We start from the raw sequence: 26068 nt of genomic DNA, 5'->3' as shown, positions 1-26068 counted from the left end.
TTGGGTGTCATCAGTATGTGTATTGCGAATGAAAAACAGCAGTGGATTATGTAATGATCACAAGGCAACTTTTATGGAGAAATGAAAAGGAACTAAATGATGTATATTAAACAGATCATAAATCTCTTCATACCAGTGTCATAGCAGCAAAATTATATTGGTAACTGAAAAGCATATGAAAAAGCAGAGATATGATTGTCACATAACTACTTCTGCACAAAATCTCAAGTGTATTTTCAGATATGTTTTATTCCCAATAAATATTAAGGCAAGCTTCTGCAAGGCAGTCAGTACACCGGGGATGTGGACCACTTGTTTACATGGTTGTGAGATTTAACCAATTTAACTGTAGCAGAACAATAACATCCAGGACAGACGACACTGCAGCTGCCTATGGAGGAAGTTCTATTGGGCCTCTCTTGAGGTGTGTCAGATGGCAACACACTCCCAGAAACTGAGGGGGGGAAAAAACTGTTCAACTTTAATTTCCAAAGTTTATTCATGATTATTTTCTTCATAAAACTAAAATATAAAATCATTTAAGGTCTTCAGTGCATTCCTTTTTTCATTTCTCTAGACAGTTAAACCAAAAATGTTTTTTTTAAAGAAAAGCGACAACATAGATGCACAGGTACAGTGGATGTACAGTAGATTAAGGTAGATGAGCGCCCATCTTTACGAGCTGACAAATTTTCTTCAGTTAAACGCGACTGATTACAGCAGTGAAACAGGAGTGCAGTGGAAACGTGCTTTGTGCGTGTTGGAAGGATGCTTAACAGATGTGCGATTAAGAGTATATTGAGGACTACTTGCTTGTCCCAAGTATAATATGCCTTGATCCTGCATTGAGTTTATGCCCAAGTATGTTGGTTTGCGTCCCTGTGTGCATTCAGCGAAGGAAAGGCACCAGCTTGGCATTGAACCATTCTCTGCTGAACTGCAGGTGATCTCCGTCTGAAGCCAGGAACACCAGCTTCCCTGCCTTGTCCATCTCTGCCAGGCCTAGGCGGTCCTGCAACACACACAGTGAAGTCCGTAAGTATTTGGACAGTGGGACAATGTCTGTTCTTTTGGCTATGTGCTCCAGCAGCAGGATTTTAAATGAAACAATGAACATTAGGTTAAAATGCAGACTCACATTTCATTTGAGGCTATTTACATCCATATTGGCTGATCATGTAGGAATTGCATCACATTTCTTACAAAGTCCCTCAGTTTTAGGTGACAAGAAGTAATTGGACAGTTGCCTTCTTAGCGGTTTCTGATTAGTCGGGTGTATTCAATAGCTGCCTTGGTGCCGGAAAAAAAGCTTGATTCTAGGCTTTTGGTTGCCTCTGAAGTTGTGAGTTGTGCCATTGACACATAAGGAAGCAAATATGAGGCTGGGAAATAAGATTTTTTTTTTAACAAACATAGGCAAAACGGAGTGCTTTTGTTCTTGGGCAATTCCTTTGAGCCTCCACAATTTGCTCTTGCCTTCACTCTGATACAAGTCAATCTTGGTCTCTTCTGTACACAAGACTTTTTTCTCGAACACTGCAGGAACTTTTAGGTACTTCTTAGCAAACTAACCTAGCCATCCTCTTTTACACCTAACTCGTGGTTTGCATCTTGAAGTGTAGCCTCCGTAGATCTGTTTGTGAAGTTGTCTGCAGATAGTAGTCAGTGATAGGGGGTTTTTCTTCATTATGGTGAGAATTCTTTGGTCATCAACTGTAGAGGTCTTCCTTGGCCAAGCAGATCCTTTGCAATCACTGAGCTCACCAGTGCCGTTATCTTCTTAATGATGTTATTTTGCTAAGACAATGGTTTGGCCTCTGTCTCTTGACTGTTTTCTTCTTATTTCTCAGCCTCACAATGGCTTCCTTGACTGTCATTGGCACAACTTTGGTCCTCATGTTGACAAACACCAATAACAGACTCCAAAGGCAATAAACAGTCTTCAAGCAAGACTAGATACTGAAATCGTTCATATACTTGCCCTAAGGAAGCAATTGAGTACACCTGACTAATCAGAAACATCTGAGAAGTCAGCTGTCTGATTACTTTTGGTCCCCTAAAATGGGGGGAGTAGGTATAAAAAGGGATTTCATTCCAACACGGGTCACCCAATCATGTATTTACGGTTTCATTTCAAATCCAATGTGCTGGAGTAGAGCCAAAAGAACAGAAATTGTGCCACTGTCCAAATACTTACGGACTGCACTGTATAGGTTCTATTAGTATACAACTACAAAACTCACAGCTCTTGTTTGTATGGGAATGAGTACATGCAGGTCTTGTTAGTATGTGACAAGCAGACATTTCCCCAATACTGTCCAAAGGCCTCAAAGAGGCCCACAGCACAGTTAAGTAGCCGAGCCGGCAGTGCTCATTAAAGCCATTGTACAACCGGGAATTATGGTGAAACATCTGCTTTTATAAAATCACAAATACATCAAACCATGACTACAAGGGAGGGAAATACAGGGGGACCCCTAAGGGGAAGATGGAAACACCTTTACACAAGCGCAGGCCAGTTTTCCTAGTGGCGATTAGCCTGTAGCTATTAGTTTAGTTCCCAGTCTTACCCCTTGTTTGCAAAAACCTCTCCTGGGTGCAGATCAGAGGTTTAGTAATAAGTACTTAAATCCCATCCCATCTACCCCCCTGCAGGTAAAAGTGCCTCTATACTGGCCTATGAATGCCATGGGACGCATCTTCATCACAGGTACCAGATGCCACCTCTTTAAATTGGTGTTTTGTTTTTTTTAATCCACCATGTACAGTCCTTAAGGATACTACTAAAATGGCATCTCTGAATGGCAAACTGGTTTAAAAACAGACATAATCACTTCAACCCATGTGCAATGTATCAGTCATACACTGGCAGCCCAACTAGTACAGTGGTATGCTACTTGAGTAATGGCTTGCTAATAGTGCATGCATGTGCCATACGTTGGTGAAAGACAGCCGTTTACCTCTTTATAGAGAGTGCTTTCCTGAAGAGTCTCAGTTTCTTTTGCTTGACCTGGCTTCAGAAAACCAAACCACTGAGAAAGAGAGACCGAGAGAAAGGGGGGGGGGGGAAGAGAAAATGAAGGGGCATATTTATACAACAATCCTGATTTGTCCATCTTTCATGTATGAACTTCAGGTAGGCCTGTTCCCCTCTACCTCTGAATCCACTGGGTCGACTATACTATCTTGCAGGAACTTCACCATCACAAACTTGTCCAGAGACTTCAGGTTCTTCTTATAGGTCTCATTCACTGCCTGGAAGGGAGACAGTGAGCAGTAAGCAAGAGATTGGGTCACACAGAGAAAGACATGGACATAGAGAATGACGGATGAAGAGAGGACAGACCCGCTCTTGGTTGATGTCAGCGAGGAAGAGGCTGTGTGTTCTGTACAGCTCCTCGTTGAGGGGGTCATGCCAGTACTGTGCCTGCACAATACTGAGAGAGAGAATGTTTAAGAGGATGTTCACATGTAACACACACACACACACACACACACACACACACAAAGCAAGCACGTACCGTTTCTGTACAATGTCAGTGTAGGCCCCGTGGTTGAGCATCTCACGGATCCAGTCACAGATATGCGAGCTCTCACCTGGACAGCGGGGAAGGCCGTATACTCCTGAAAGCAGGGAGGAGACTTTAGACATGGTGAGGAGGGAAAAGAACACATGTACAGTAAAATTGAAACAAAGGAACCCAGCCCACACTGTGCTGTGATTACCTTGGTGCTGTCCCCCAACTGTAATCAGATTTATCATGGGGGGAAATGGGCAGCGCTGGGCTACTGCTCTCCTGGATGGATGCAGAAAGGAGAGAAGAGAAAGAGACAGAGAAAGTTTCTTTAGTCTATTAAAGGCAGGTACCACTGGTGAATAGGGGGAGGGAATCCTTTCCTCCAATCAAAATTACATTTTATATTTTGAATGTGGACACATGCAAACATTTTGTGCATTTTTTAAACAAATTAGCTCATTAATATTTTAAAAAGCACAATTTTGCATATTAGTTAAAACACTTAAATTAACTCCTTAAAGTTCATCATTAGTTAATATATTCTGTGCTACTACAGTAGTAGTAGAAGCGAAGTATCGTAATATCTCAAAATTGACCCATCTAGCCAAAATCACCCTTTTCACCTGTGGTGCCTCCCCTTAAATGCCCACAATCACTATAAGTACCCACTGAATAAGCTGCACTGCGATCATGCCAACCCCAGAGGTTCAGACTATCCCTTCTCTCACATCAGTCTCAACTGTAATGCTCTTGTCTGACCTGTGTATATGACTAATATATCTCTTCACTCACTCAGATTGCAGCTTTTGACTACAAACAGCCACCAGTACTCACAGAAACTGCCCTCCCTGGGAGAAACCCATGGCATTGTAACCCCCTTTCAGTTTGGGGTCCTGGGACAGCTGATTACACACAAACGCCACCTGCTTATTGACGTCCATGAAGAATCCGTTCTCCATGTCCTGACAATAGAACACAAGAAATCTTAGCAGGGCAGAGCCACCCAATCCTGCTCCTGGAGATCTACCGTCCTGAAGGGTTTCACTTCAACCCAAGAATCAGGAGTGCCAGCTTAGGGTTGAAATTAAAACCTACAAGATAATAGATCTCCAGGAACAGGATTGGGCAGCCATTTTTGGGGGTGTGTGAGGGATGGGACAGCAGGTGGGTTAGTGTGGCAGGAGTGAGAGGTGCATGTAGGGACAGAGGGCTCATGTTGCGAGAGTGGACAGTCAATGAGGGGGCTTGTATGAGGTTGTACCTCTGGGGTACCTCTGTGTAGGCTGGTTCTCATTCCAACCACAATTGCAATCCAAGAATTTTAACACGCTGATATTTTTTCTTATTTAGGTGCTTATCATGTTTAGAGGGACTACTTACCCTCTTAAACCACATTTTGTCAGATAGCTATACCTGCCATGAAGAATAAAATTCCCATAATCATAATTGTGCCATATTGCAAACAATACATACATTCTGCAGAAGAATTGCATAAAAACGTGTAAATTATTTTTACCTGATCAAACTAAAGACTGAAGTTAATCAGTTGACTCCTAGTGTTAACACCTGGCCACCTGCATTGTGTTGATACATTTAAGGAAAGCAATTACAAATTAAATTAAATGCGTGTTCAACTGCCTAATTATGAGCCTATTAGTTACCCTCAGTCTTCTATTTAACTCTTCTTTTATAATTGTTTGCAAGATGGGTGCAGTAAGCACCACAAGAATATACTAATTTCATTATTCATGCCATTGCAAGGCTATTCAAGGCATACTATGGTTTAAGGTAAATAATCAATTTTAAGATGAAAAGCACCTAATTAAGATTTAACAGCTCATTAAAATTAATTCAATGACAATTGGGGTTGGAGCAAAAACCAGTATACACAGGGGTACTCCTGTAGTGTTGTGGTTAAGGTAAATGACTGAGACGCACAAGGTCGGTGGTTCTAATCCTGGTGTAGCCACAATAAGATCCGCACAGCCGCTGGGCCCTTGAGCAAGGCCCTTAACCATGCTTTGCTCCAGGGGAGGATTGTCTCCTGCTTAGTCTAATCAACTGTACGTTGCTCTGGATACGAGCGTCTGCCAAATGGCAATAATGTAATGTAATGTAATGTACTCCAGGACCGAGTTTGGGAACCACTGTAGAAGTCAAAAGGGGTGGGTTGGGACAATCTGAATCAAAAACAGCCAGTGTGGGTTTTTGTTTTAGCCCAGCTCTACAACACCTGATTGAACTAATTAACTCATCATGCCTCGATAAGTAGAATCAGGAATCTTATTAGTGCCAGGCAAGAACAGAAACCTGTACCCTAATCAGCCATTTTGAAGATTTGACTAGCAGAAATGTGCTTAGTGTACAGAGGAGCACGGTGGCACCTCCAGAATGGTTTTGCCGATCTTCAGCGACAGAACGTAGATTCCAGGCACCTCCTCTTCTACCATTTTCTTTATGGAACCCATGCTGATTGGGTTACAACAGCTGTCCCCTACACCCACAGACCAGACATGGAAACAAAAGTGAACCGTGTCAGGTGTTAAAGATTCCCCTAAACTTCTGTCTGAAAGTGACACGAGGCCTATTTCCCATTGAGGAGGAAGAAGTCCAACTCCCTCGGTCCACACCTTACAGAAAACACCCTTGAGGCACCGTATGTGCCCGACCAAACATTCTGAAATTCTTTGTTTTTCGTTCTTCAGTACACATATCGCATATATCGAATTTTTCTCAAAAGGAGCCATCGCATCGCATTATAAATTGGTCCATTATGAATTCTCACCCATTCCGTGCCACATAACAAGGGGGATGGTTGTGTTGGATCCCCAAGCCGACCCGAACAGAAGGAGCAACAGGGGGCTCGCTCCGAAGAAAAGGTGCAGGATAGACAAGGCTGACATGTTCGAAGGTTTTCCGTGAGAATGCTGCTTTTGGAAAGGCAGACAAACATTCACATCAGTTGCTTAAAATCATGTGACACCAAAGGGAGGTAAAGAAGGAGAGGGACACCATATAGGGTGGCAAAATGTCTTAAACGCTTAAAATGCATTCGGAGCTTAACCCAGTTTCTGCGCATTTTCTCCGAGCAAAATAATAGCGAATCTAACGTCAAGCTCAGGAAAAGTCGCACTGGAGCTAGCTAGCCCGAGCATACAAATACAATTAGCAACGTAGCTCTCGTTAGTTGGACATGACAGGTTAGTTAGTTAGTTAGCGATAAATGAATCTTTTCCGTTATGAATAACGTAAGTGATGAGCGAGTCATTTGGTCTTATTTCCAATGTTAATATCAAATATAGCTACCATTTCTATGACATACCAAGTCGGAGAGTAGTTCCTTAAAGTAGAAAGCTAATTCCGCGTCACGTGACATGCGAATATCATGTGATACCCTTTCTCATTTCTCCTCCTTGAAACACTTTTGACTTGAATCTCTTTACGGTCGATTAGCCGAGCGATGATTACACCGTTTCCACTTGTTCAAACGACAGCTATATACATCTCTTCGACCCTGATCGATCGACTGGACTAGTCGGCTAGCCGTATCAGGTAGAGTCGTATGCAAGGTGGCTATGTACCATGAATATAATTTTTTAATTTACTTGCTGTGTTGTTAACGTAAGGAAGTCAACAGTGTTTGTAATTGTACGTATGGTTGGTTATGCAATTTTCCGTTTCCAGATCAATAGAGAGCCATCGACTAGCGAGGAGAGTTTGTCTTGAATCACCATTGTTTCAACACTACTCCTCGTAAATATTATTTCACGGTGTGTTTGTAGGGACACGCATTTTCAGTGATATTCCAAATGCTCCCTTTGGCTAAGTATTTTAATAAACAAACAATAGTCACACAGGTTTCCATTTTCAGCAATAACTTCATAGTTACACTTCGCCATTCCTCACATTGCCACATGTGATAAGAGTGTGATCTTATGTGTGAGGGTCACTTTTTTCTAGGCTTTGTCGAAGCAGTGCCACTGGAAAAGGAGCTGTTTTTACAAGAGGCTTTAGTCGGCTATTTTAGAATGAATTTGTGCCACTTTAATTTTTGTTGTTGGACTGGTGGTCGGTACATGTGTGTGAGTGTGTGTGTGCGCTGTTGTCTTCAAATTATTTTAAGCCTGCACTCTGCCAGAGCAAAAAGCCTCACCATGCTGTTCGTGGTCATTGTTGAGAGTTTTATCAGTCAGCAGAAACGCTTCTGCCTGTGTATGCTGGCTGTCATCAGCCACACAGTCAGCAGTACTTCTCCACTAATAATGGGCCAGTTTGAGGCGGTACATTACTTTAGACCTACTTATTGACAAACCTCAACAATGACCCAGCTTCACACAGATTTTTCTTTGGACTCACCGATGTTTTCTTCAGCAACAGGAACACTGTTGTCTTTTTTTATCATTAACACTGAATAAAAATAATAATAAACACCAAAAGTTGTTCTCCATCTCGTACGGCACTTTCCATCTTGTACTTTCCCATTCATGCCTGCTTTGAAGACTCGGCTTTCTTCTTTTCATGCTCGCATGGAAGCAAATGCAGGCAGTCAGAAGTGAGAAGCTGGTGAGGGGAGGTGTCCCGTATGAGTACTGGAGGAAGACATCTTGGGGGTGGGGGATAAATTAAATTAAATAATACCTTGAACTTGGGTGTCATCAGTTTGTGTATTACGAATGAAAAACAGCAATGAATTAGGTAAGACTTCTTCAGGAAACTTTTTTATGGAGAACTGAAGGAAGATATACCACTAAATGATGTGGTCTATTAAATGGATCATAAATCTCTCTTGCTACCAGTGTCATAGCAGCAAAATGATATTGGTAATTTAAAAGCATATGACCAGAGATATGATTGTCACATAACTATTTTACACAAAATCTGAAGTGTATTTTCAGATATTTGTTTATTCCCAAGACGTATTAAAGGTACAAAAGGTACATAATCCTTAAATTCGGCTTACAAAATATGCAGTTGACGGACTAGCACTCTGTACCAAAACATTGTACAGCTGTACAAAAATTCCAGCACATTGGTTGAAAATTGGTTCTAATTGCCACAGCCAATGGCATTTCAATGTCAGCGCGTCCAGAGACAAGGGGGATAAACAGTGTTGTGGTTTGAGCGTGTTTGTTGCTGCAATTCCTTTCTTGACCGTTAGAAGTCTGAAATTACCTATCGTACCTTCTGCAAGCTTCTGCAAGTCAGTCAGTACCCTGGGGATGTAGTCCGCTTGTTTTACATGGCTGTGAGATTTTTATGCAACCAATTTAACTGGAGCAGAACAATAACATCCAGGACAGACGACACTGCAGCTGCCTATGGAGGAAGTTCTATTGGGCCTCTCTGGCCCAATCAAGGTGTCAACACACTCCCAGAAACTGAAAAAAAAAGTTTATTAAAAATCGTTTTTAATAAATGTCAAATAATTTAAAAAGAAGTGCATTCTTCTTTTTTCATCTCTCTAGACAGTTAAACCAAAAGCCTGAAAGAAAAAAAGAAAAGCAACAACATAGATGCACAGGTACAGTGGGTGTACAGTAGGTTCAGGTAGATGAGCGCTCATCTTCACAAGCTGACAAATTTAGTTTAACGCGACTGATTACAGCAGTGAAACAGGAATGCAGTGGAAACGTGCTTTGTGTGAGTTGTAAGGATGCTTAACAGAGGTGCAATTCAGAGTATGTTGAGGACTGCTTGCATGTCCAAGTATAATCTTACATTACATTACAAAGCATTTAGCAGAGGCTCTTATCCAGAGCGACGTACAACGAAGTGCAGATCGAATACAGGAACAAGTGTGAAGACCCAAGAGGACAGTACGGTTCCGAGTCCTAGTGTGACCACACGGATACAATAGGATCCCTTTAAGAATCAATCAACATACAAACAAGCATACCACGGTTGGCAGATAGTGCAACAATAATATGCCTTGATCCTGAGTTTGTTCCCAAGTATGTCTCAGTGTTGGTTTGCGTCCCTGTGTGCATTCAGCGAAGGAAAGGCACCAGCTTGGCATTGAACCATTCTCTGCTGAACTGCAGGTGATCTCCATCTGAAGCCAGGAACACCAGCTTCCCTGCCTTGTCCATCTCTGCCAGGCCTAGGCGGTCCTGCAAGACGCATACAGTGAAGTCCGTAAGTATTTGGACAGTGGGACAATGTCTGTTCTTTTGGCTATGTGCTCCAGCACTTTGGATTTGAAATGAAACAATGAATATTAGGTTCAAATGCGGGGGGGAGCTTTCAGTAGTCTTGATTCAAGGCTCTTGGTTACCTCTGAAGTTTGTTTTTTCATTCGAAAACATGAGGACAAGAATTGTGCCATTGACACATAAGGAAGCCATTATATGAGGCTGAAAAGTAAGATTTAAAAAATAGACATAGGCAAAACAATAGGTTATATATCATTATGAAGATTGCATTGGTGTATGTTTTGAATCATTGCCTTGCTGTAGAAGCACCGTTCAATAGGTTGAGAGGAATTTTATTAAACTTAAGCAGATAAGATGCTTCTACACACTTCATTTCATTACATTACATTACAGTAATGGCATTTGGCAGATGCTTGTTAGGGAAAAATGCCCTTTTTAACATTTCACAGGTGAGCATCGTCTGATAAAACAGATCCAGTAAAAACACAACAATAGCTATTCTTCTCTTTAACTTTCGTATTTATTTGCAAAGAAATGACAGAAAGTGAGAAAGCTTACCGGCTTTCTGATTTGCATCAGACACAGTAAGACTCTTATACACACTTTTCCAGAAGGGGGGGGGGCTTTCCCAAAACAAAAAGATATGAAGCTGACCACGAACATTTATCAGTATTTTGTCTTCTGAATACCCGTTGTTGACCTTGCTGTAAGACCAGAATGTGCTAGCTGAGAAGCAGAGACATTAAGGTCAAAGGCTGTCTGTCTGAGAGAGACAGAGAAAGACTCATAGTAAGCACTTACTTTCATAGTAAGTGCTTACTGTGAGTCTTTCTCTGGTCTAATAGTAATAAGGATTATCACTAAAAGGTTATTTGTAATCATGAGATTGTCTTTTATGTTAACACACATTGTCAATTAAGAATCAATTTTGGTAAGACAATGGTTTGGCCTCTGTCTCTTGACTGTTTTCTTCTTATTTCTCAGCCTCACAATGGCTTCCTTGACTGTCATTGGCACAACTTTGGTCGTCATGTTGACAAACACCAATAACAGACTCCAAAGGCAATAAACAGTCTAGAAGCAAGACTAGATACTGAAATCGTTCATATACTTGCCCTAAGGAAGCAATTGAGTACACCTGACTAATCAGAAACATCTGAGAAGTCAGCTGTCTGATTACTTTTGGTCCCCTAAAATGGGGGGAGTAGGTATAAAAAGGGATTTCATTCCAACACGGGTCACCCAATCATGTATTCATGGTTTCATTTCAAATCCAATGTGCTGGAGTAGAGCCAAAAGAACAGAAATTGTGCCACTGTCCAAATACTTATGGACTGCACTGTATAGGTTCTATTAGTATACAACTACAAAACTCACAGCTCTTGTTCGTATGGGAATGAATACATGCAGGTCTTGTTAGTATGTGACAAGCAGACATTTCCCCAATACTGTCCAAAGGCCTCAGAGGCCCACAGCACAGTTAAGTAGCCGAGCCAGCAGTGCTCATAAAAGCCACTGTACAACCTGGGAATTATGGTGAAACATCTGCTTTTATAAAATCACAAATACATCAAACCATGACTACAAGGGAGGGAAATACAGGGGGACCCCTAAGGGGAAGATGGAAACACCTTTACACAAGCGCAGGCCAGTTTTCCTAGTGGCGATTAGCCTGTAGCTATTAGTTTAGTTCCCAGTCTTACCCCATGTTTGCAAAAACCTCTCCTGGATGCAGATCAGAGGTTTAGTAATAAGTACTTAAATCCCATCCCATCTACCCCCCTGCAGGTAAAAGTGCCTCTATACTGGCCTATGAATGCCATGGGACGCATCTTCATCACAGGTACCAGATGCCACCTCTTTAAATTGGTGTTTTTTTTTTAAATCCACCATGTACAGTCCTTAAGGATACTACTAAAATGGCATCTCTGAATGGCAAACTGGTTTAAAAACAGACATAATCACTTCAACCCATGTGCAATGTATCAGTCATACACTGGCAACCCAACTAGTACAGTGGTATGCTACTTGAGTAATGGCTTGCTAATAGTGCATGCACGTGCCATACGTTGGTGAAAGACAGCCGTTTACCTCTTTATACAGAGTGCTTTCCTGAAGAGTCTCAGTTTCTTTTGCTTGACCTGGCTTCAGAAAACCAAACCACTGAGAAAGACCGAGAGAAAGGGGGGGGGGGGGGGGGGAGAGAAAATGAAGGGGCATATTTATACAATAATCCTGATTTGTCCATCTTTCATGTATGAACTTCAGGTAGGCCTGTTCCCCTCTACCTCTGAATCCACTGGGTCGACTATACTATCTTGCAGGAACTTCACCATCACAAACTTGTCCAGAGACTTCAGGTTCTTCTTATAGGTCTCATTCACTGCCTGGAAGGGAGACAGTGAGCAGTAAGCAAGAGATTGGGTCACACAGAGAAAGACATGGACATAGAGAATGACGGATGAAGAGAGGACAGACCCGCTCTTGGTTGATGTCAGCGAGGAAGAGGCTGTGTGTTCTGTACAGCTCCTCGTTGAGGGGGTCATGCCAGTACTGTGCCTGCACAATACTGAGAGAGAGAATGTTTAAGAGGATGTTCACATGTAACACACACACACACACACACACACAAAGCAAGCACGTACTGTTTCTGTACAATGTCAGTGTAGGCCCCGTAGTTGAGCATCTCACGGATCCAGTCACAGATATGCGAGCTCTCACCTGGACAGTGGGGAAGACCGTATACTCCTGAAAGCAGGGAGGAGACTTTAGACATGGTGAGGAGGGAAAAGAACACATGTACAGTAAAATTGAAACAAAGGAACCCCGCCCACACTGTGCTGTGATTACCTTGGTGCTGTCCCCCAACTGTAATCAGATTTATCATGGGGGGAAATGGGCAGCGCTGGGCTACTGCTCTCCTGGATGGATGCAGAAAGGAGAGAAGAGAAAGCGACACAGTTTCTTTAGTCTATTAAAGGCAGGTACCACAGGTGAATAGGGGGAGGAAATGCTTTCATCCAATCAAAATTACATTTTATATTTTGAATGTGAACACAAATGCAAACATTTTGTGAATTTTTTTAGGAACTTATGCAAATTAGCTAATGAATATTTTAAAAGGCACAATTTTGCATATTAGTTCAAACACCTAAATGAACTGCTTAAAGTTGTTTCTGATCATTAGTTCATATATTCTATGCTACTACAGTAGTTGTAGAAGCGAAGTATCGTAATATCTCAAAATTGACCCATCTAGCCAAAATCACCCTTTTCACCTGTGGTGCCTCCCCTTAAATGCCCACAATCACTATAAGTACCCACTGAATAAGCTGCACTGCTATCATGCCAACCCCAGAGGTTCAGACTATCCCTTCTTTCACATCAATCTCACAACTGTAATGCTCTTGTCTGACCTGTGTCTAGTACTAATATATCATCTCTTCACTCACTCAGATTTCAGCTTTTGACTACAAAGGGCCACCAGTACTCACAGAAACTGCCCTCCCTGGGAGAAACCCATGGCATTATAACCCCCCTTCAGTTTGGGGTCCTGGGACAGCTGATTACACACAAACGCCACCTGCTTATTGACATCCATGAGCACGCTGTTATCTGTGTCCTGACAAGAGAACACAAGAAATCTTGCTTTGTGCTGGATGAAAAAGAAGAGAGCACAGTGTGGGAGAAGTGAGAGGGGTTAGCAGGGCAGGGCCACCCAATCCTGTTCCTGGAGATCTACCGTCCTGAAGGGTTTCACTTCAACCCAAGAATCAGGTGTGCCAACTTAGGGTTGAAATTAAAACCTACAAGATAATAGATCTCCAGGAACATGACTGGGCAGCCATTTTTTGGGGGGCGTGAGGGATAAGTCAGAAGACAGCAGGAGGGTTAATGTGGCAGGAGTGAGAGGTGCATGTAGGGACAGAGGGCTCATGTTGCGAGAGTGGACAGTCAGTGAGATGGCTAGTATGAGGTTGTACCACTGGGGTACCTCTGTGTATGGGCCGTTCATAGGGGCGGCCTGTAGCGTAGTGGTGGAGGTACATGACTGGGACCCACAAGGTCGGCAGTTCGATTCCCGGCGTAGACACAATAAGATCCGCACAGCCGTTGGGCCCTTGAGCAAGGCCCTTAACCCTGCCTTGCTCCAGGGGGGATTGTCTCCTGCTTAGTCAAATCAACTGTATGTCGCTCTGGATAAGAGTGTCTGCCAAATGCCAATAATGTAATGTGTATGCTGGTTTTCATTGCAATCCAAGAATTTTAACAAGCTGTTATTTTTTTCTTAATTAGGTGCTCATCATGTTCAGAGGGATTACTTACCCTCTTAAACCACATTTTGTTAGATAGCTATGCCTGCCATAAAGAATAAAATTCCCATAATCGTAATCTCCTTATTGTGCCATATTGCAAATAATACATACATTCTGCAGGAGAATTGCATAAAAACAGGTAAATTCTTTTTACCTAATCAAACTAAAGACTGAAGTGAATCAGTAGACTTTAATTTGTGAGCGCTAACACCTGGCCACCTGCATTGTGTTGATACGTTTAAGGAAAGAAATTATGAATTAAATTAAATGCGTGTTCAACTTCAATTTTGAGCCTATTAGTTACCCTCTTCTATTTAACTTCTTATATAATTGTTTGCAATGAATATAGTAATTTCATTATTTCATTATTCATGCCATTGCAAGGCTATTCAAGGCATAATATGGTTTCAGGTAAATAATTAATTTTAAGATGAAAAGCACCTAATTTAAGATTTAACAGCTTGTTAAAATTCATGGCGACCACTGTAGAAGTCAAAAGGGGTGGGTTGGGACAATCTGAATCAAAAACAGCCAGTGTGGGTTTTTGTTTTTGCCCAGCTCTACAACACCTGATTCAACTAATTAACTAGTCATGACCTCAATAAGTAGAATCAGGAATCTTATTAGTGCCAGGCAAGAACAGAAACCCGTACCCTAATCAGCCATTTTGAAGATTTGACTAGCAGAAATGTGCTTAGTGTACAGATGAGCTCGGTGGCACCTCCGCAATGGTTTTGCCGATCTTCAGTGACAGAACGTAGATTCCAGGCACCTCCTCTTCTACCAGTTTCTTTATGGGATCCAAGCCCATTGAGTTGTCCCCTACACCCACAGACCAGACATGGAAACAAAAGTCAATCTTACTGGGTTTTGAAGGTTCCCCTAAACTTCTGTGTGAAAGTGACACGAGGCCTATTTCCCATTGAGGAGGAAGAAGTCTAACTTCCTCTTTCCAAAGCTTACAGAAAACACCCTTGAGGCACCGTATGTGCCCGACCAAACATTCTGAAATTCTTTATTTTTCGTTCTTCAGTACACATATCGCATTAATTTATTTTTTTCTCAAGAGGAGCCATCGCAGCAGAAAGGTGCGCATTATAAATTGGTCCATTATGAATTCTCACCCATTCCGTGCCACATAACAAGGGGGGTGGTTGTGTTGGATCCCCAAGCCGACCCGAACAGAAGGAGCAACAGGGGGCTCGCTCCGAAGAAAAGGTGCAGGATAGACGAGGCTGACATGTTCGAAGGTTTTCCGTGAGAATGCTGCTTTTGGAAAGGCAGACAAACATTCACATCAGTTGCTTAAATCATGTGACACCAAAGGGAGGTAAAGAAGGAGGGTGCCACCATGTAGGGTGGCAAAATGTCTTAAACGCTTAAAATGCATTCCGAGCTTAACCCAGTTTCTGCGCATTTTCTCCGAGCAAAATAATAGCGAATCTAACGTCAAGCTCAGGAAAAGTCGCACTGGAGCTAGCTAGCCCGAGCATACAAATACAATTAGCGACGTAGCGCTATTTAGCTGGGCATGATAGGTCAGTTAGTTAACGTTAAAAGGGTCGGTTTTGAACGAATCCTTGCCGTCACGAAGAACGCAAGTGGTTTGTTTAAAAACAAACAAAAAAGCGAATCATTTAGTCTTATTTCCAATGTTAATTTCAAACATAGCTACCATTTCTTTGACATGCCAAGCAGGAGAGTAGTTCCTCAAACTAGAACGCTAATTCCGCATCACGTGACAGGGTATCACGTGATATGCGCACTTCTCATTTCTCTTCCTTGAAGCAGTTTTGACTTGAATCTCTTTACAGTCGATTAGCCGAGCGATGAGGACACCGTTTCCACTTGTTCAAACGACAGTTATACATCTGTTCGACCCTGATCGATCGACTGGATCGACGGGATCGACTGGACCAGTCGGGTAGCCGTATCAGGTAGAGTCGGCTATGTACCCACGGATTCTGGCTGTAGTCGAGTGAAGCGCTTCATTCAAATTTTGTTTACAGGACAGTGAAATACAAGCCGGTAGCCAACCATGTACCTGAAATACCTAATACAATTCTTTAATGTACTTGCTTTGTTGTTAACGTAAGTAAGTCAACAGTGTTTGTAGTTATACTTATGGTTGATTGTGCAATTTTAAGTTTCCATATCAATAGGGAGCCATCCACTGACGAGAAGACTTGGTCTTGAATGATTCTTACCATTGTTTCAACGCTACTATGTATTTGTAGGACACGCATTTTCAGTGATATTCCAAATTCTCCGTTTGGCTAATTATGTTAATGAACAAACAATAGTCACAAAGTTCCGTCGGTTGGCATTTTCAGCAATGTTCCTCACATTGGCACGTATGATAAAAAGTGTGATCTTGTGTGTGCGGGTTACTTTTTTCTCTGCTTTGTCGAAGCGGTGTCACTGGAAAAGGAGCTGTATTGTAGCAGGACATTTTATAGTTAATTTGTGCTACTTTCATTTTTGTACTGGTGCTCGCATAACTCTGAAGGCTGTGAAAGTGCTCTTCTTTTTTCTGGCCGGATACTTTTATAATTCAATGCGATTAAGTGCGGTTTACTGTAGACGGTCAATTATTATCACGCACATATACACTGGGCTAAGCAAGGCAGCACAAATTTCAATAAACGTTACAACATGTGTGTGTCTGTGGCTGCTTGTTACCTAATTGTCCTGCAGAGATGTAAATATGATTACATTTGGCAGCACAACATTCAAGGACATTTAAGGATACTCTGACATTTATGATAAACATTTATTTCTGCAGTAAGACCTTGGTGGCAGAATAATGTGTGCATAAGTGTGTAAGAGTGTCCTTGAGTAGATGTGTGTTTTGTGTACATGTGTGTGAGTATGTGTACATGCGGTGCTGTCTTCAAATTTTTTTTAAGCCTGCACTCTGCCAGAGCAAAAAGCCTCACCATGCTGTTTGTGGTCATTGTTGAGAGTTGTATCACTGTCAGCAGAAACGCTTCTGCCTGTGTATGCTGGCTGTCATCAGCCCCACACACTGTCAGCAGTACTTCTCCACTAATAATGGTCCCGTTCGAGGCAGGACTTTACCTTAGACCTACTTATCGGTATTGACATACCTCAACAATGACCCAGCTTCACACATATTTTTTCTATGGCTCCACCAATGTTTGCTTCAGCTGTTTCTTTTCCACCTAGTATATTTATTAGCATTTTACTTCTTGATTGACAGATGCCTGTCCTATTGACTATTGTAAGGTATCAGAGACCCTAGAGGGTTCCTTCCTCCAATTGGATGAACCAGACACCTGAGGTATCACACCACAGTCAGTGTATAATAAGTGCGTAGTAGTCTTGGTAGTAGACTTTGTATGGTCGAAGCAACTAATACATGAGCACTATGAGATTCTTGGAACATCATTAGCCTTTGGTTTGCGAATAATAGTTATACTAGCTATAATGCTATAATGCCTTACAATCAGCATCCTGTCCCAGCACAAAAGGCATCTTATGCAAATCCATCCATCCATCCATTATCTTAACCCGCTTATCCTGAACAGGGTCGCAGGGGGGCTGGAGCCTATCCCAGCATACATTGGGCGAAAGGCAGGAATACACCCTGGACAGGTCGCCAGTCCATTGCAGGGCACACACACCATTCACTCACACACTCATACCTACAGGCAATTTAGACTCTCCAATCAGCCTAACCTGCATGTCTTTGGACTGTGGGAGGAAACCGGAGTACCCGGAGGAAACCCACGCAGACACGGGGAGAACATGCAAACTCCGCACAGAGAGGCCCCGGCCAACGGGGATTCGAACCCAGGACCTCCTTGCTGTGAGGCGGCAGTGCTACCCACTGCACAATCCGTGCCGCCTATCTTATGCAAATCCTACATTTTAATACACATACTCCTCCTCATGCCCCACTCTTAATTAGATCACAGGATATACAGTGGTATGCAAAATTTGGGCACCCCTGGTTTTAAATGTCTATTCCACTAATAAGCTTATTACCCGAACCAGGCAAGTAAAATAATTAGTGAAATCTGGTGGTGTAGCGCACGGCTGGAGCAAATACCCGCAGACACTGCGGCCTGCAGGACATGGAGTTGAGTCACGCTGCTCTAAACAGCTGTCCAAAGATTTCAGAATGAAGATCGTTCATTTCCACCAAGAAGGAGAAGGCTACAAAAACTCAATGTACCTATTCCCACTGTCAGAAGCATTATTAGAAAATGTAAGATGAACGGAACAGTTGAGGTCAAGGCAAGGGCTGGAAGACCAAGAAAGATTTCAGATAGAAGGGCCCCAGACTTGTTGAGAAATGCTCAGAGGAACCCACACATCACAGCAAAAGAGCTGCAAAAATAGAGTAGCTTTCATATTGAGTAGTCAGAGGTGTTGTGTGAGAGTTCGATCATAAGGAGTGGGTCCAAGGGCCTGATTTACTAGACCTTTGACGCATGCAAATCCTTTTAGCTCACACAAAAGAAATAACACAGCCTATGATAAAATAAATAAAATAAAATAAAACATGACCAAAACATGACCAATAATTGGCCTTATTATTGGTTTTACGTGCTAAAAGGTTCCACACATGCTACAGATGTTCTTAAACTTGGCCCTAAGACTTATTCAATACAGTTGTTTGTTAACTGACGAACGTGACTCATCTGCTGTAAATTGCAACATGCAGCTGATCATGTCTGTCAGTGAAGCAGCATGTTAGTCATTCTGTCCTGCTGAACAACGTGTTGTTTTGTGTGTGTTTGTGTGCGTGTGTATGCATCTGGCAGGGTTGCTATGGCGCTATACCAGGGGCACTCCATTAACGCTGCTCCCAATGACCATGATGACGAAGCCACGCCCCTGCTGGAGAAAGCACCGGAGACAGGTGTGTCCTTGTGCAATTGCCTTGCTTCTCTGAGTGTTAATGTGTGTGTAGGTGGGGGCGACATTAGCTCAGGAGGTATGAGTGGTCATCTGGCAGTCGGAAGGTTGCTGGTTCCATCCCCTGCCCGGGGTGTGTCAAAGTGTCCCTGAGCAAAACACCTAACCCCCAATTAGCTCCTGACGAGCTGATTGGTAGGGCATAGCTGCCTGTTGCCGTTGTTGTGTTTTGTTTCATTTGACTTCCACATAATTCTTTCAATAACATTGATAATATTGATCAATGTATATTATTGGAAGGCTGTATTCAAGAAAAAGTGATTCACTCTAAGGGAGCGGGAGCTATCATTATCATTTTCCATCATTTTTATAGTGCTAGCAGCGGTGAGACCACCTGCATTCATTTGAAATCGCATATATGTATTTTCCTGGTTATGGATTACGATGCTCTGTGTGGCCAGGCCTTAGCTGTGTTTTTGCCATGTTCAGCAGTGCCCCCACAGTGCTGCTCTGCTCGCTTCAACCTGGCCACCCTGATGTTCTTCGGCTTCGCTGTGGTCTATGGACTACGTGTCAACCTCAGTGTGGCTATGGTTGCCATGGTCAACAGCACCGGTGTCCTCCCCTTCACCAACCACTCTGCCGCTCAGGGGTGTCCAGCCCCTCCGTCTGCCAACAACAGTGGTGGTGCAGCGCTACCAGATGGGGTGAGGAAGCGTTTTGAAGCACACGTGCACGCACACAATAGTATGAAATTACAGTCATAACTGGAGTCATTGAGAATCTAACTGTTCAGATTTTTTTTTTTCAGAAATACTTGTTTGAAATAAACAGTCATCTCCCTCTTTTTCCCCTTCTTCCTCCATCACAGATCCCTCAGTACCCGTGGGACTCTGACACTCAGGGCTACCTGCTTGGGGCTTTCTTTTTTGGGTACCTGCTGACCCAGATCCCAGGGGGATACCTGTCTGGCCATCTCGGGGGACGGGTGTTCTTGGGCGTGGGGGTGGTGAGCACGGCGGTCCTCACCCTGCTCACCCCACTGGCTGCCGAGCTTGGCGTCCACTGGCTCTTCGCCCTGCGGGTGCTGGAAGGCGTTGGGGAGGTGAGAGCAGCAGCAGCAGGCTGCAGACGTGCCTGTAATATGGAGGCCACAGCAGTGTTTCGCATGTGTTCCAAACTGTACCCGCTTCTATCGTGTGTTCATGTGCATCAGGGTGTGACGTACCCAGCGATGATGGCGATGTGGGCCTGCTGGGCTCCACCCCAGGAGAGGTCCCGCCTCATGACTTTTTCAGGAGGGGGGGGGAATTTTGGAGCCTTTGTAGCTCTTCCTCTCACAGGCCTCATCTGCCACATGTTGGGCTGGCCAGCAGTCTTCTACTGCTTTGGTGAGACGCGCGCACATACACACACACACACACACACACACACACACACGTTCACACAAACATAAACACTCTCACACAAATTCACTCTAACCCACACACTCATACACAAATACAAGAACACATATGGACACCTTCATGTAAACAAAACTTGCACACACACACATTTTCACACAGCCATACAACTACAGGGGAACACACACATCCTCACACTTGCATGCACATACAGTACAGTCTGTATGTATTTAGACAGTTGGTACCATCTCCATTTTAGGGACCAAAAGTAATTGGATGGTTGGCTTCTCTGCTGCTTCTGAATAGTCAGGTGTATTCATCGCTTCCTTATTTCAGATATAAGAAACATGGATGAAAATGCTGAGGTCTTAACCTCTCACCTCTTCATTTCAAGTCCAATGTGCTGGACAACAGGGCCAAAAGAACAGAAATTGTACCAACTGTCCACATACAGATGACTGCACTGTACACACACAACAACAACTTTGTTTCAAGCTCTTTTTTTTTGTTTAGCATTGTGGTTGTGTATTCCAGCAAATCAAAGCTGGTTTTCAACCTTTTTAACCTTTTGAACAGTTTTTTCTCAGTATTTTGAGTGTGCTAGTACTCCATTGCATTCAATTACCAGTAGTAATTGCTGCGACAGCATTACAATGTGCAGTTAAAAACCTTCTAATAACATATCTCACACCCTAATCACCACCTAATCCGGATACTCCATTCAAAACACACTCAGATGCAGGCACAGTGATGTCACAGGCAGGTCATGTGAGCACTGAACTTTAAACAACAGGAAGGCATAATGCGCCACACAATTTCACAACTCTTGTGTACCTTTTTTGCCCACCAGGGGGTGCTGGTTGTCTGTGGGGACTTTTCTGGTTCACCTGCGTGTCGAATGATCCTCGCTCTCACCCTCGAATCAGCGAACATGAGAGAGATTACATCATCAGCTCCATCGGGTCTCAGGTAACATGGTCTGTCGGTCTGATGCCGTCATCTGGTGACCCCGCTGGGCGATTGGGAGGTGGTGCGTATAGAAACAGGTGGTGCACATAGAAATGGGTGGTGCGTATAGAAACAGGTGGTGCATATAGAAACAGGTTGTTTTTACACATTTTCAGAAACGTTTTAAAAATAATTTCCTCTCATCCTCTTTTTTTCCCCTTTCTGTTCTGCCACAGGGTGCTGCCCATGGATGGTCAGTTCCCCTCTTACCCATGGTGCTTTCTGTTCCCTTGTGGGCAATCATTCTCTCTCAGATGTGTTCCAACTGGGCATACTACACTCTACTGACCTCACTGCCCACATACATGGACACGGTGCTGCACTTTGACCTCAGCCAGGTGAGGAAGGGAGAGGAGCAGGGAGGAATGGATGAACGGCTATGGGAGGGAGGGAAAGGGGTCTTTAGAAAAGGGGGGGAGAGGAGAAAAGATATATAATATATTTATCTATTTGAAACTATTTTTACTATTGAATCTATGTGAAATTTTACTGCTGAATGTACACTCAGTGATCACTTTATTAGGTAGACCTGTACACCGGTACACCAGCAATATATTTAATCAGCCAATCATGTGGCAGTAACTAAATGCATAAACATGGTCAATAGGTTCAGTTGTTTTTCAGACCAAATGTCCGAATGAGGAAGAAGTGACTTTGACCGTGGAATGATTGTTGGTGCTAGACAGGGAGGTTTGAGTATGGTGTGAAAAATACAAAACATTAAGCAAACTAGTGAGCAGCAGTTCTGCAGGCAGAAAAGCATTGTTAATGAGAGAGGTTAGAGGAGAATGGCCAAAGCTGTCGAAGCTGATGGGAAGGTGACTGTAAAGCAAATAGCCACGCATTACAACAGTGGTATGCAGAAGAGCATCTCTGAACACACATTGTGTGAAACTTCTAAGTGGATAGGCTACAGCAGCAGAAGACTTAAGTCTAAATGTCAAATACCTAATAAAATGCTCACTGAGTTTGTGAAATTCTCTCCAATCTCTATCTCTAGAATGGGTTCCTGTCTGCTTTGCCGTATCTTGGTGCTTGGCTGGGTGCTGTGATGTCAGGCATACTAGCAGACCATCTCTTGGAGAGGAAGCTTCTTAGCATCACCGCAGTCCGCAAGATCTTGACTCTAACAGGCAAGGTGGATGGACAGGAGTGCTAAAGAGTGTGGACTAGGGGACGATTCGTTCAAAAAGGATATACTGCACTATAATGTAATGGAATCCTTTGTTTTATTGAGTGGCTTCATGCATACCTGTGTACCATGAGGGTAAGGCATCTCATCCACCTGAGTCAAGTACCCACCACTTATCTCAGTCTCTTTTTATTGAAAAGCCTGCATCTTTCTACCAAATTAAGCCTCTGCCATTGATAATTGTAATCAGTTGTGTTGTCAGTGTAACATTCTAATTTAGTCCAGTGTTCTCCTTGCTCAGGTCTCCTCCTGCCCGCATTGTGCCTGGTTGCGGTTGGCTTTGTGGGGTGCAGTGGCGTGCTCGCCGTGACCTTCCTCACGCTCAGCACCACTCTCGGGGGCAGTAGCGCCGCCGGAGTCTTCATCAACCAGATTGACATTGCTCCCCGGTATGCTTGTGCAGTAACCACGGTAGCAGGGCCCTTTCAGTCAGCTGTAATTGCTGCCAAAGGGGCTTCTACAAAGTACTGAATTAAATGTCTGAATACTTATTATAGGCGGCATGGATGGTGCAGTGGGTAGCACTGCCGCCTCACAGCAAGGAGGTCCTGGGTTGGAATCCCTGTCGGCCAGGACCTCTCTGTGTGGAGTTTGCCTGTTCTCCCCATGTTTGCGTGGGTTTCCTCCGGGTACTCCAGTTTCCTCCCACAGTCTAAAGCCATGCAGGATAGGCCATAGGTATGAGTGTGTGAGTGAATGGTGTGTGTGCCCTGCGATGGACTGGCGACCTGTCCAGGGTGTATTCCTGCCTTTCGCCCAATGTATGCTGGGATAGGCTCCAGCCCCCCTGCAACCCTGTTCAGGATAAGCGGGTTAGGATAATGAATGAATGAATGAATGAATGAATACTTTTAATACTATAAAGGAGAGCTTTCAGTTTTTCAGAAAATTTCACCTTGCCATTATGGGTTATTCAGTATAGATTTTATCCATTTTAAATTACATCTACAACACAATAAAGTGGGCAAAAGGTGAACGGGTCTGAATGTTCTCCTTAAAAATGTATTTCTTCACTACTATAATTGGTTATTTGGCCTTTCTTTCTCACACACCTGAGTCTCCATGTGACCAAATATCCCAGAATTGTACTTTTGCCTGTGCACATAAAAACAGTTCCAACCCTCCTCACGCTCTCCTTCTCAGATATGCAGGCATGCTGTTGGGTATCACGAACACTTTTGGGACCGTTCCAGGGGCTCTAGCTCCCATTGTCATGGGTTACCTCACAAGAGATGTAAGTCCTGACTTTGCAGCCGACAAGACAGATTGTTTTTCGCACCACACTGATAATGCTAATTGGGCATTGGTTCCATGTCTCCTGTTAATTATGTCCACCGAACATTGAGCCCGTTCGCTCTCACTATCGATATGGCTCCCTTTCTCTCTCTATCGCAATATCATTTTCATTGTTTGGTGTAACATTTATTCCACTCATGCTGTTATTGCACTGTCATCATCCATTGCCGCCAAGTCAGACAGGAAGTGCAATGTGTGCAAGGTTTTCTGACATAATTTATGCAAGGTGACGTACAAGCACCCTACAATAATCTATATACAATGTTGTCATTTGGTGTGTGAGAATTTGTAGTATAAATATTGATTTCATATTTTTTCAACCCCTCCCTTTCATAGCACTCCGTGATTGGGTGGAGGAATGTCTTCTGTTTGTCGGCAGGGGTGAGTGCATGTGGAGCCTTCATCTTCACCCTCTTTGGCAGTGGGAAGATCCAGGACTGGGCTTTGCGAGATGAAGACATTGAAACGGAGACAGGGAGAGGGCAGCCAGACAGACAGGTGTATGGACACACCTGACCTGAAGTGAATAGAGGACTGAAATCAGGGCCCAGTGGAGACACCCTTCATCTTGGGTTTGGGCCAGTATGAGACTGTCCTTGTCAATTTTGGTCATTCTGACAATGTTTTACCTATTTTATTGATTTTATTGTATAATTTTGCCACTGCATATTTTCAATATTATACATTTTTACATACATTCACTCAAACCCACACACTCATTCTCTCAGACCCACTTAACATTCATAAATGCACACACCATAACACAAATGGTCACACCTCTAAAGATACAAAACTGACCTGATAGGGAATTGAAATGGGGGTCAGGTGATGGCTCTTCCTGTGACTGTGGCAGCAGTGGCATGGTGCAGTGGCTCCCATATACTGGCCATGCAGAAAGGAATCAGGGCAAGGGACAAGTAATCTATAATTAATATGCAAAATATTCAACCTTTCATGTATCTAACAATATACTCATCCTCAAATTAATGTGTTTAATGCTAATTGAGATTCAGAGAGAGTCATCAAGGAACTAATGTGGCATTCAATAGATTTAGAAATAAAGAACACTTTGGGCCCGAGTTTCCTGGGTTTCTGGTTACTAAGTTTCAGAATAGCTGCTACAGATATGAGACTGGAACTGGATGTGGATTTTTACATGTATTAATCAATCTTAATTTGTGTCTATGCTATAAATTTTCTCATTTTGTTTATGGGTATAACAGGAACATTCTATGAAACAAGTTTTAGAAATATAGATGGCCAAATACTGATGTGAACGTTTTATTATAAACTCACAAAACCCCTTTAATATTATTGTACGTCCACTGAAGATCATTTTTTTATATTTCATTGTAATCTATTCACACATAGTCAAATATGTGTATTTTATATGGTACATTGTGATTTATAAATATAGAAACTTTTTTAAATGAATGTCCAGATCCAACTCTTGAGAAAGAATGTTATGAAAAACCTTTTTGTACTTCATTTTTTTTACACAACTTTTTATATGCTGGTTTTATATCCTGGTATACAAGGATAATAAGGCTAGAAATAAAATACAAAACAAACTGTTGTTAAAAACAAGGAGACAAATGCTCAAACAGAAGGGAATCTTTTGAACTTTGAACATAATTATGTTATGGAACTGCCTTATATTTTATCTGATGTGATAAATATGTTTTTAATAAATTGTATTTATCTAAATCTCACTTAATGTTTTGTCATTGTTTATTTCATTGTTTAGTTAGTTAATCTCACAACCGACCAATGGGTCCCAATCCACAGTCTTGGAACCACAACTACCAGGAGTATTTTCATATTAAGGTGTCTAAAAGGTATATGTACTGTATAAAGATATGTACAGTACCAGTCAAAAGTTTGCCCTTTTCTGCTTTTTCCTATTCATGTTTTATTTTCTCTGTTTGTAATCAAACAATTCATACGTGGTCAAAGTGCAGATTCTCAGCTTTTATTGAAGGGTATTTTTGTACATTTAGTGATTGCAGTATGTTTTATACATAGCCTTGCATTTCAGTGTTTGAGAAAATTAAGAAAATGTGAAATAAAATAGTCATGTTTTGTATTTGGTTGCATATTGTTTGCATGCCATGACTTCCTGAAGTCTGTGACCTATCAACATCACCAGAGTAATGTTTTCAGGTTCTCGTGATACAAAAATCTTTGCATTTGAATGGACCTCTATGGGAACTTGGGGGTGGAACTAGATTCAGCTGTAAATTACGCCAAAACAGGATGAGATACATTTGTTGGCTGCATATATTTATGTCATCAA

At 42.6% G+C, this 26068-nt stretch overlaps 3 protein-coding genes across 10 annotated transcripts; 1 reads left to right on the top strand and 2 right to left on the bottom strand.

Annotated features, from left to right (window-relative positions):
• Positions 1 to 474: 474 nt before the first annotated feature.
• Positions 475 to 6925, bottom strand: LOC133137416 (palmitoyl-protein thioesterase 1-like). Of its 3 annotated transcripts, none has more exons than XM_061255690.1 (10): positions 6841 to 6925; positions 6304 to 6445; positions 5903 to 6012; positions 4353 to 4480; positions 3727 to 3797; positions 3522 to 3624; positions 3347 to 3437; positions 3157 to 3255; positions 2961 to 3032; positions 475 to 1012 (listed from the first exon to the last, which is right to left on the bottom strand). In XM_061255690.1, exons 1-10 carry the CDS (start codon positions 6892 to 6894, stop codon positions 890 to 892), a joined length of 993 nt encoding a protein of 330 aa, XP_061111674.1. In that variant the 5' UTR covers positions 6895 to 6925; the 3' UTR covers positions 475 to 889. The 3 variants fall into 3 exon arrangements, with proteins under 3 accessions (XP_061111674.1, XP_061111673.1, XP_061111676.1); XM_061255689.1 differs by having other exon boundaries at positions 6304 to 6448; positions 6841 to 6922; XM_061255692.1 differs by having other exon boundaries at positions 6825 to 6909.
• Positions 6926 to 8892: 1967 nt separating this feature from the next.
• On the bottom strand, positions 8893 to 15816 carry LOC133137244 (palmitoyl-protein thioesterase 1-like). Of its 2 annotated transcripts, none has more exons than XM_061255387.1 (10): positions 15662 to 15816; positions 15111 to 15255; positions 14708 to 14808; positions 13165 to 13292; positions 12521 to 12591; positions 12316 to 12418; positions 12149 to 12239; positions 11959 to 12057; positions 11762 to 11833; positions 8893 to 9628 (listed from the first exon to the last, which is right to left on the bottom strand). In XM_061255387.1, the coding sequence occupies exons 1-10, from the start codon at positions 15662 to 15664 to the stop codon at positions 9506 to 9508; spliced, it is 936 nt and encodes a 311-aa protein (XP_061111371.1). In that variant the 5' UTR covers positions 15665 to 15816; the 3' UTR covers positions 8893 to 9505. The 2 variants fall into 2 exon arrangements, with proteins under 2 accessions (XP_061111371.1, XP_061111373.1); XM_061255389.1 differs by having other exon boundaries at positions 15111 to 15252; positions 15662 to 15787.
• si:ch1073-513e17.1 (sialin) lies at positions 14950 to 25484 on the top strand. Of its 5 annotated transcripts, none has more exons than XM_061255383.1 (11): positions 14950 to 15074; positions 18780 to 18877; positions 19366 to 19580; positions 19745 to 19978; positions 20090 to 20264; positions 21127 to 21245; positions 21461 to 21622; positions 22285 to 22417; positions 22718 to 22865; positions 23620 to 23710; positions 24109 to 25484. In XM_061255383.1, exons 2-11 carry the CDS (start codon positions 18787 to 18789, stop codon positions 24286 to 24288), a joined length of 1548 nt encoding a protein of 515 aa, XP_061111367.1. In that variant the 5' UTR covers positions 14950 to 15074; positions 18780 to 18786; the 3' UTR covers positions 24289 to 25484. The 5 variants fall into 5 exon arrangements, with proteins under 5 accessions (XP_061111367.1, XP_061111365.1, XP_061111368.1 ...); XM_061255381.1 differs by having other exon boundaries at positions 19363 to 19580; XM_061255384.1 differs by lacking the exon at positions 14950 to 15074 and adding an exon at positions 15740 to 15923 and having other exon boundaries at positions 19363 to 19580; positions 24152 to 24283.
• The last annotated feature ends 584 nt before the right edge of the window (positions 25485 to 26068 follow it).

The sequence above is a fragment of the Conger conger genome, chromosome 9 (assembly GCF_963514075.1).
Source record: "Conger conger chromosome 9, fConCon1.1, whole genome shotgun sequence".
Lineage (NCBI taxonomy): Eukaryota > Metazoa > Chordata > Actinopteri > Anguilliformes > Congridae > Conger > Conger conger.
The sequence above is the reverse complement of the archived record's forward strand: the minus strand, read 5'-3'. Positions and strand labels throughout refer to the sequence as shown.

Coding starts and splice junctions, on each gene's coding strand:
- si:ch1073-513e17.1 (XM_061255381.1), top strand. CDS start 18,787: ATGGCGCTATACCAGGGGCACTCCATTAACGCTGCTCCCAATGACCAT. Junction 18,878..19,362: donor GGAGAAAGCACCGGAGACAG/GTGTGTCCTTGT, acceptor TGCCATGTTCAG/CAGTGCCCCCACAGTGCTGC. Junction 23,711..24,108: donor TGGGTTACCTCACAAGAGAT/GTAAGTCCTGAC, acceptor TCCCTTTCATAG/CACTCCGTGATTGGGTGGAG.
- LOC133137244 (XM_061255387.1), bottom strand. Junction 13,293..14,707: donor TCGGCAAAACCATTGCGGAG/GTGCCACCGAGC, acceptor TTCTCTTGTCAG/GACACAGATAACAGCGTGCT. Junction 11,834..11,958: donor TCGACCCAGTGGATTCAGAG/GTAGAGGGGAAC, acceptor GGTCTTTCTCAG/TGGTTTGGTTTTCTGAAGCC.
- LOC133137416 (XM_061255689.1), bottom strand. CDS start 6,894: ATGTCACGTGACGCGGAATTAGCTTTCTACTTTAAGGAACTACTCTCC. Junction 6,449..6,840: donor AGGAACTACTCTCCGACTTG/GTATGTCATAGA, acceptor CCTTTCCAAAAG/CAGCATTCTCACGGAAAACC. Junction 3,798..4,352: donor TCCCAGGGAGGGCAGTTTCT/GTGAGTACTGGT, acceptor GCATCCATCCAG/GAGAGCAGTAGCCCAGCGCT.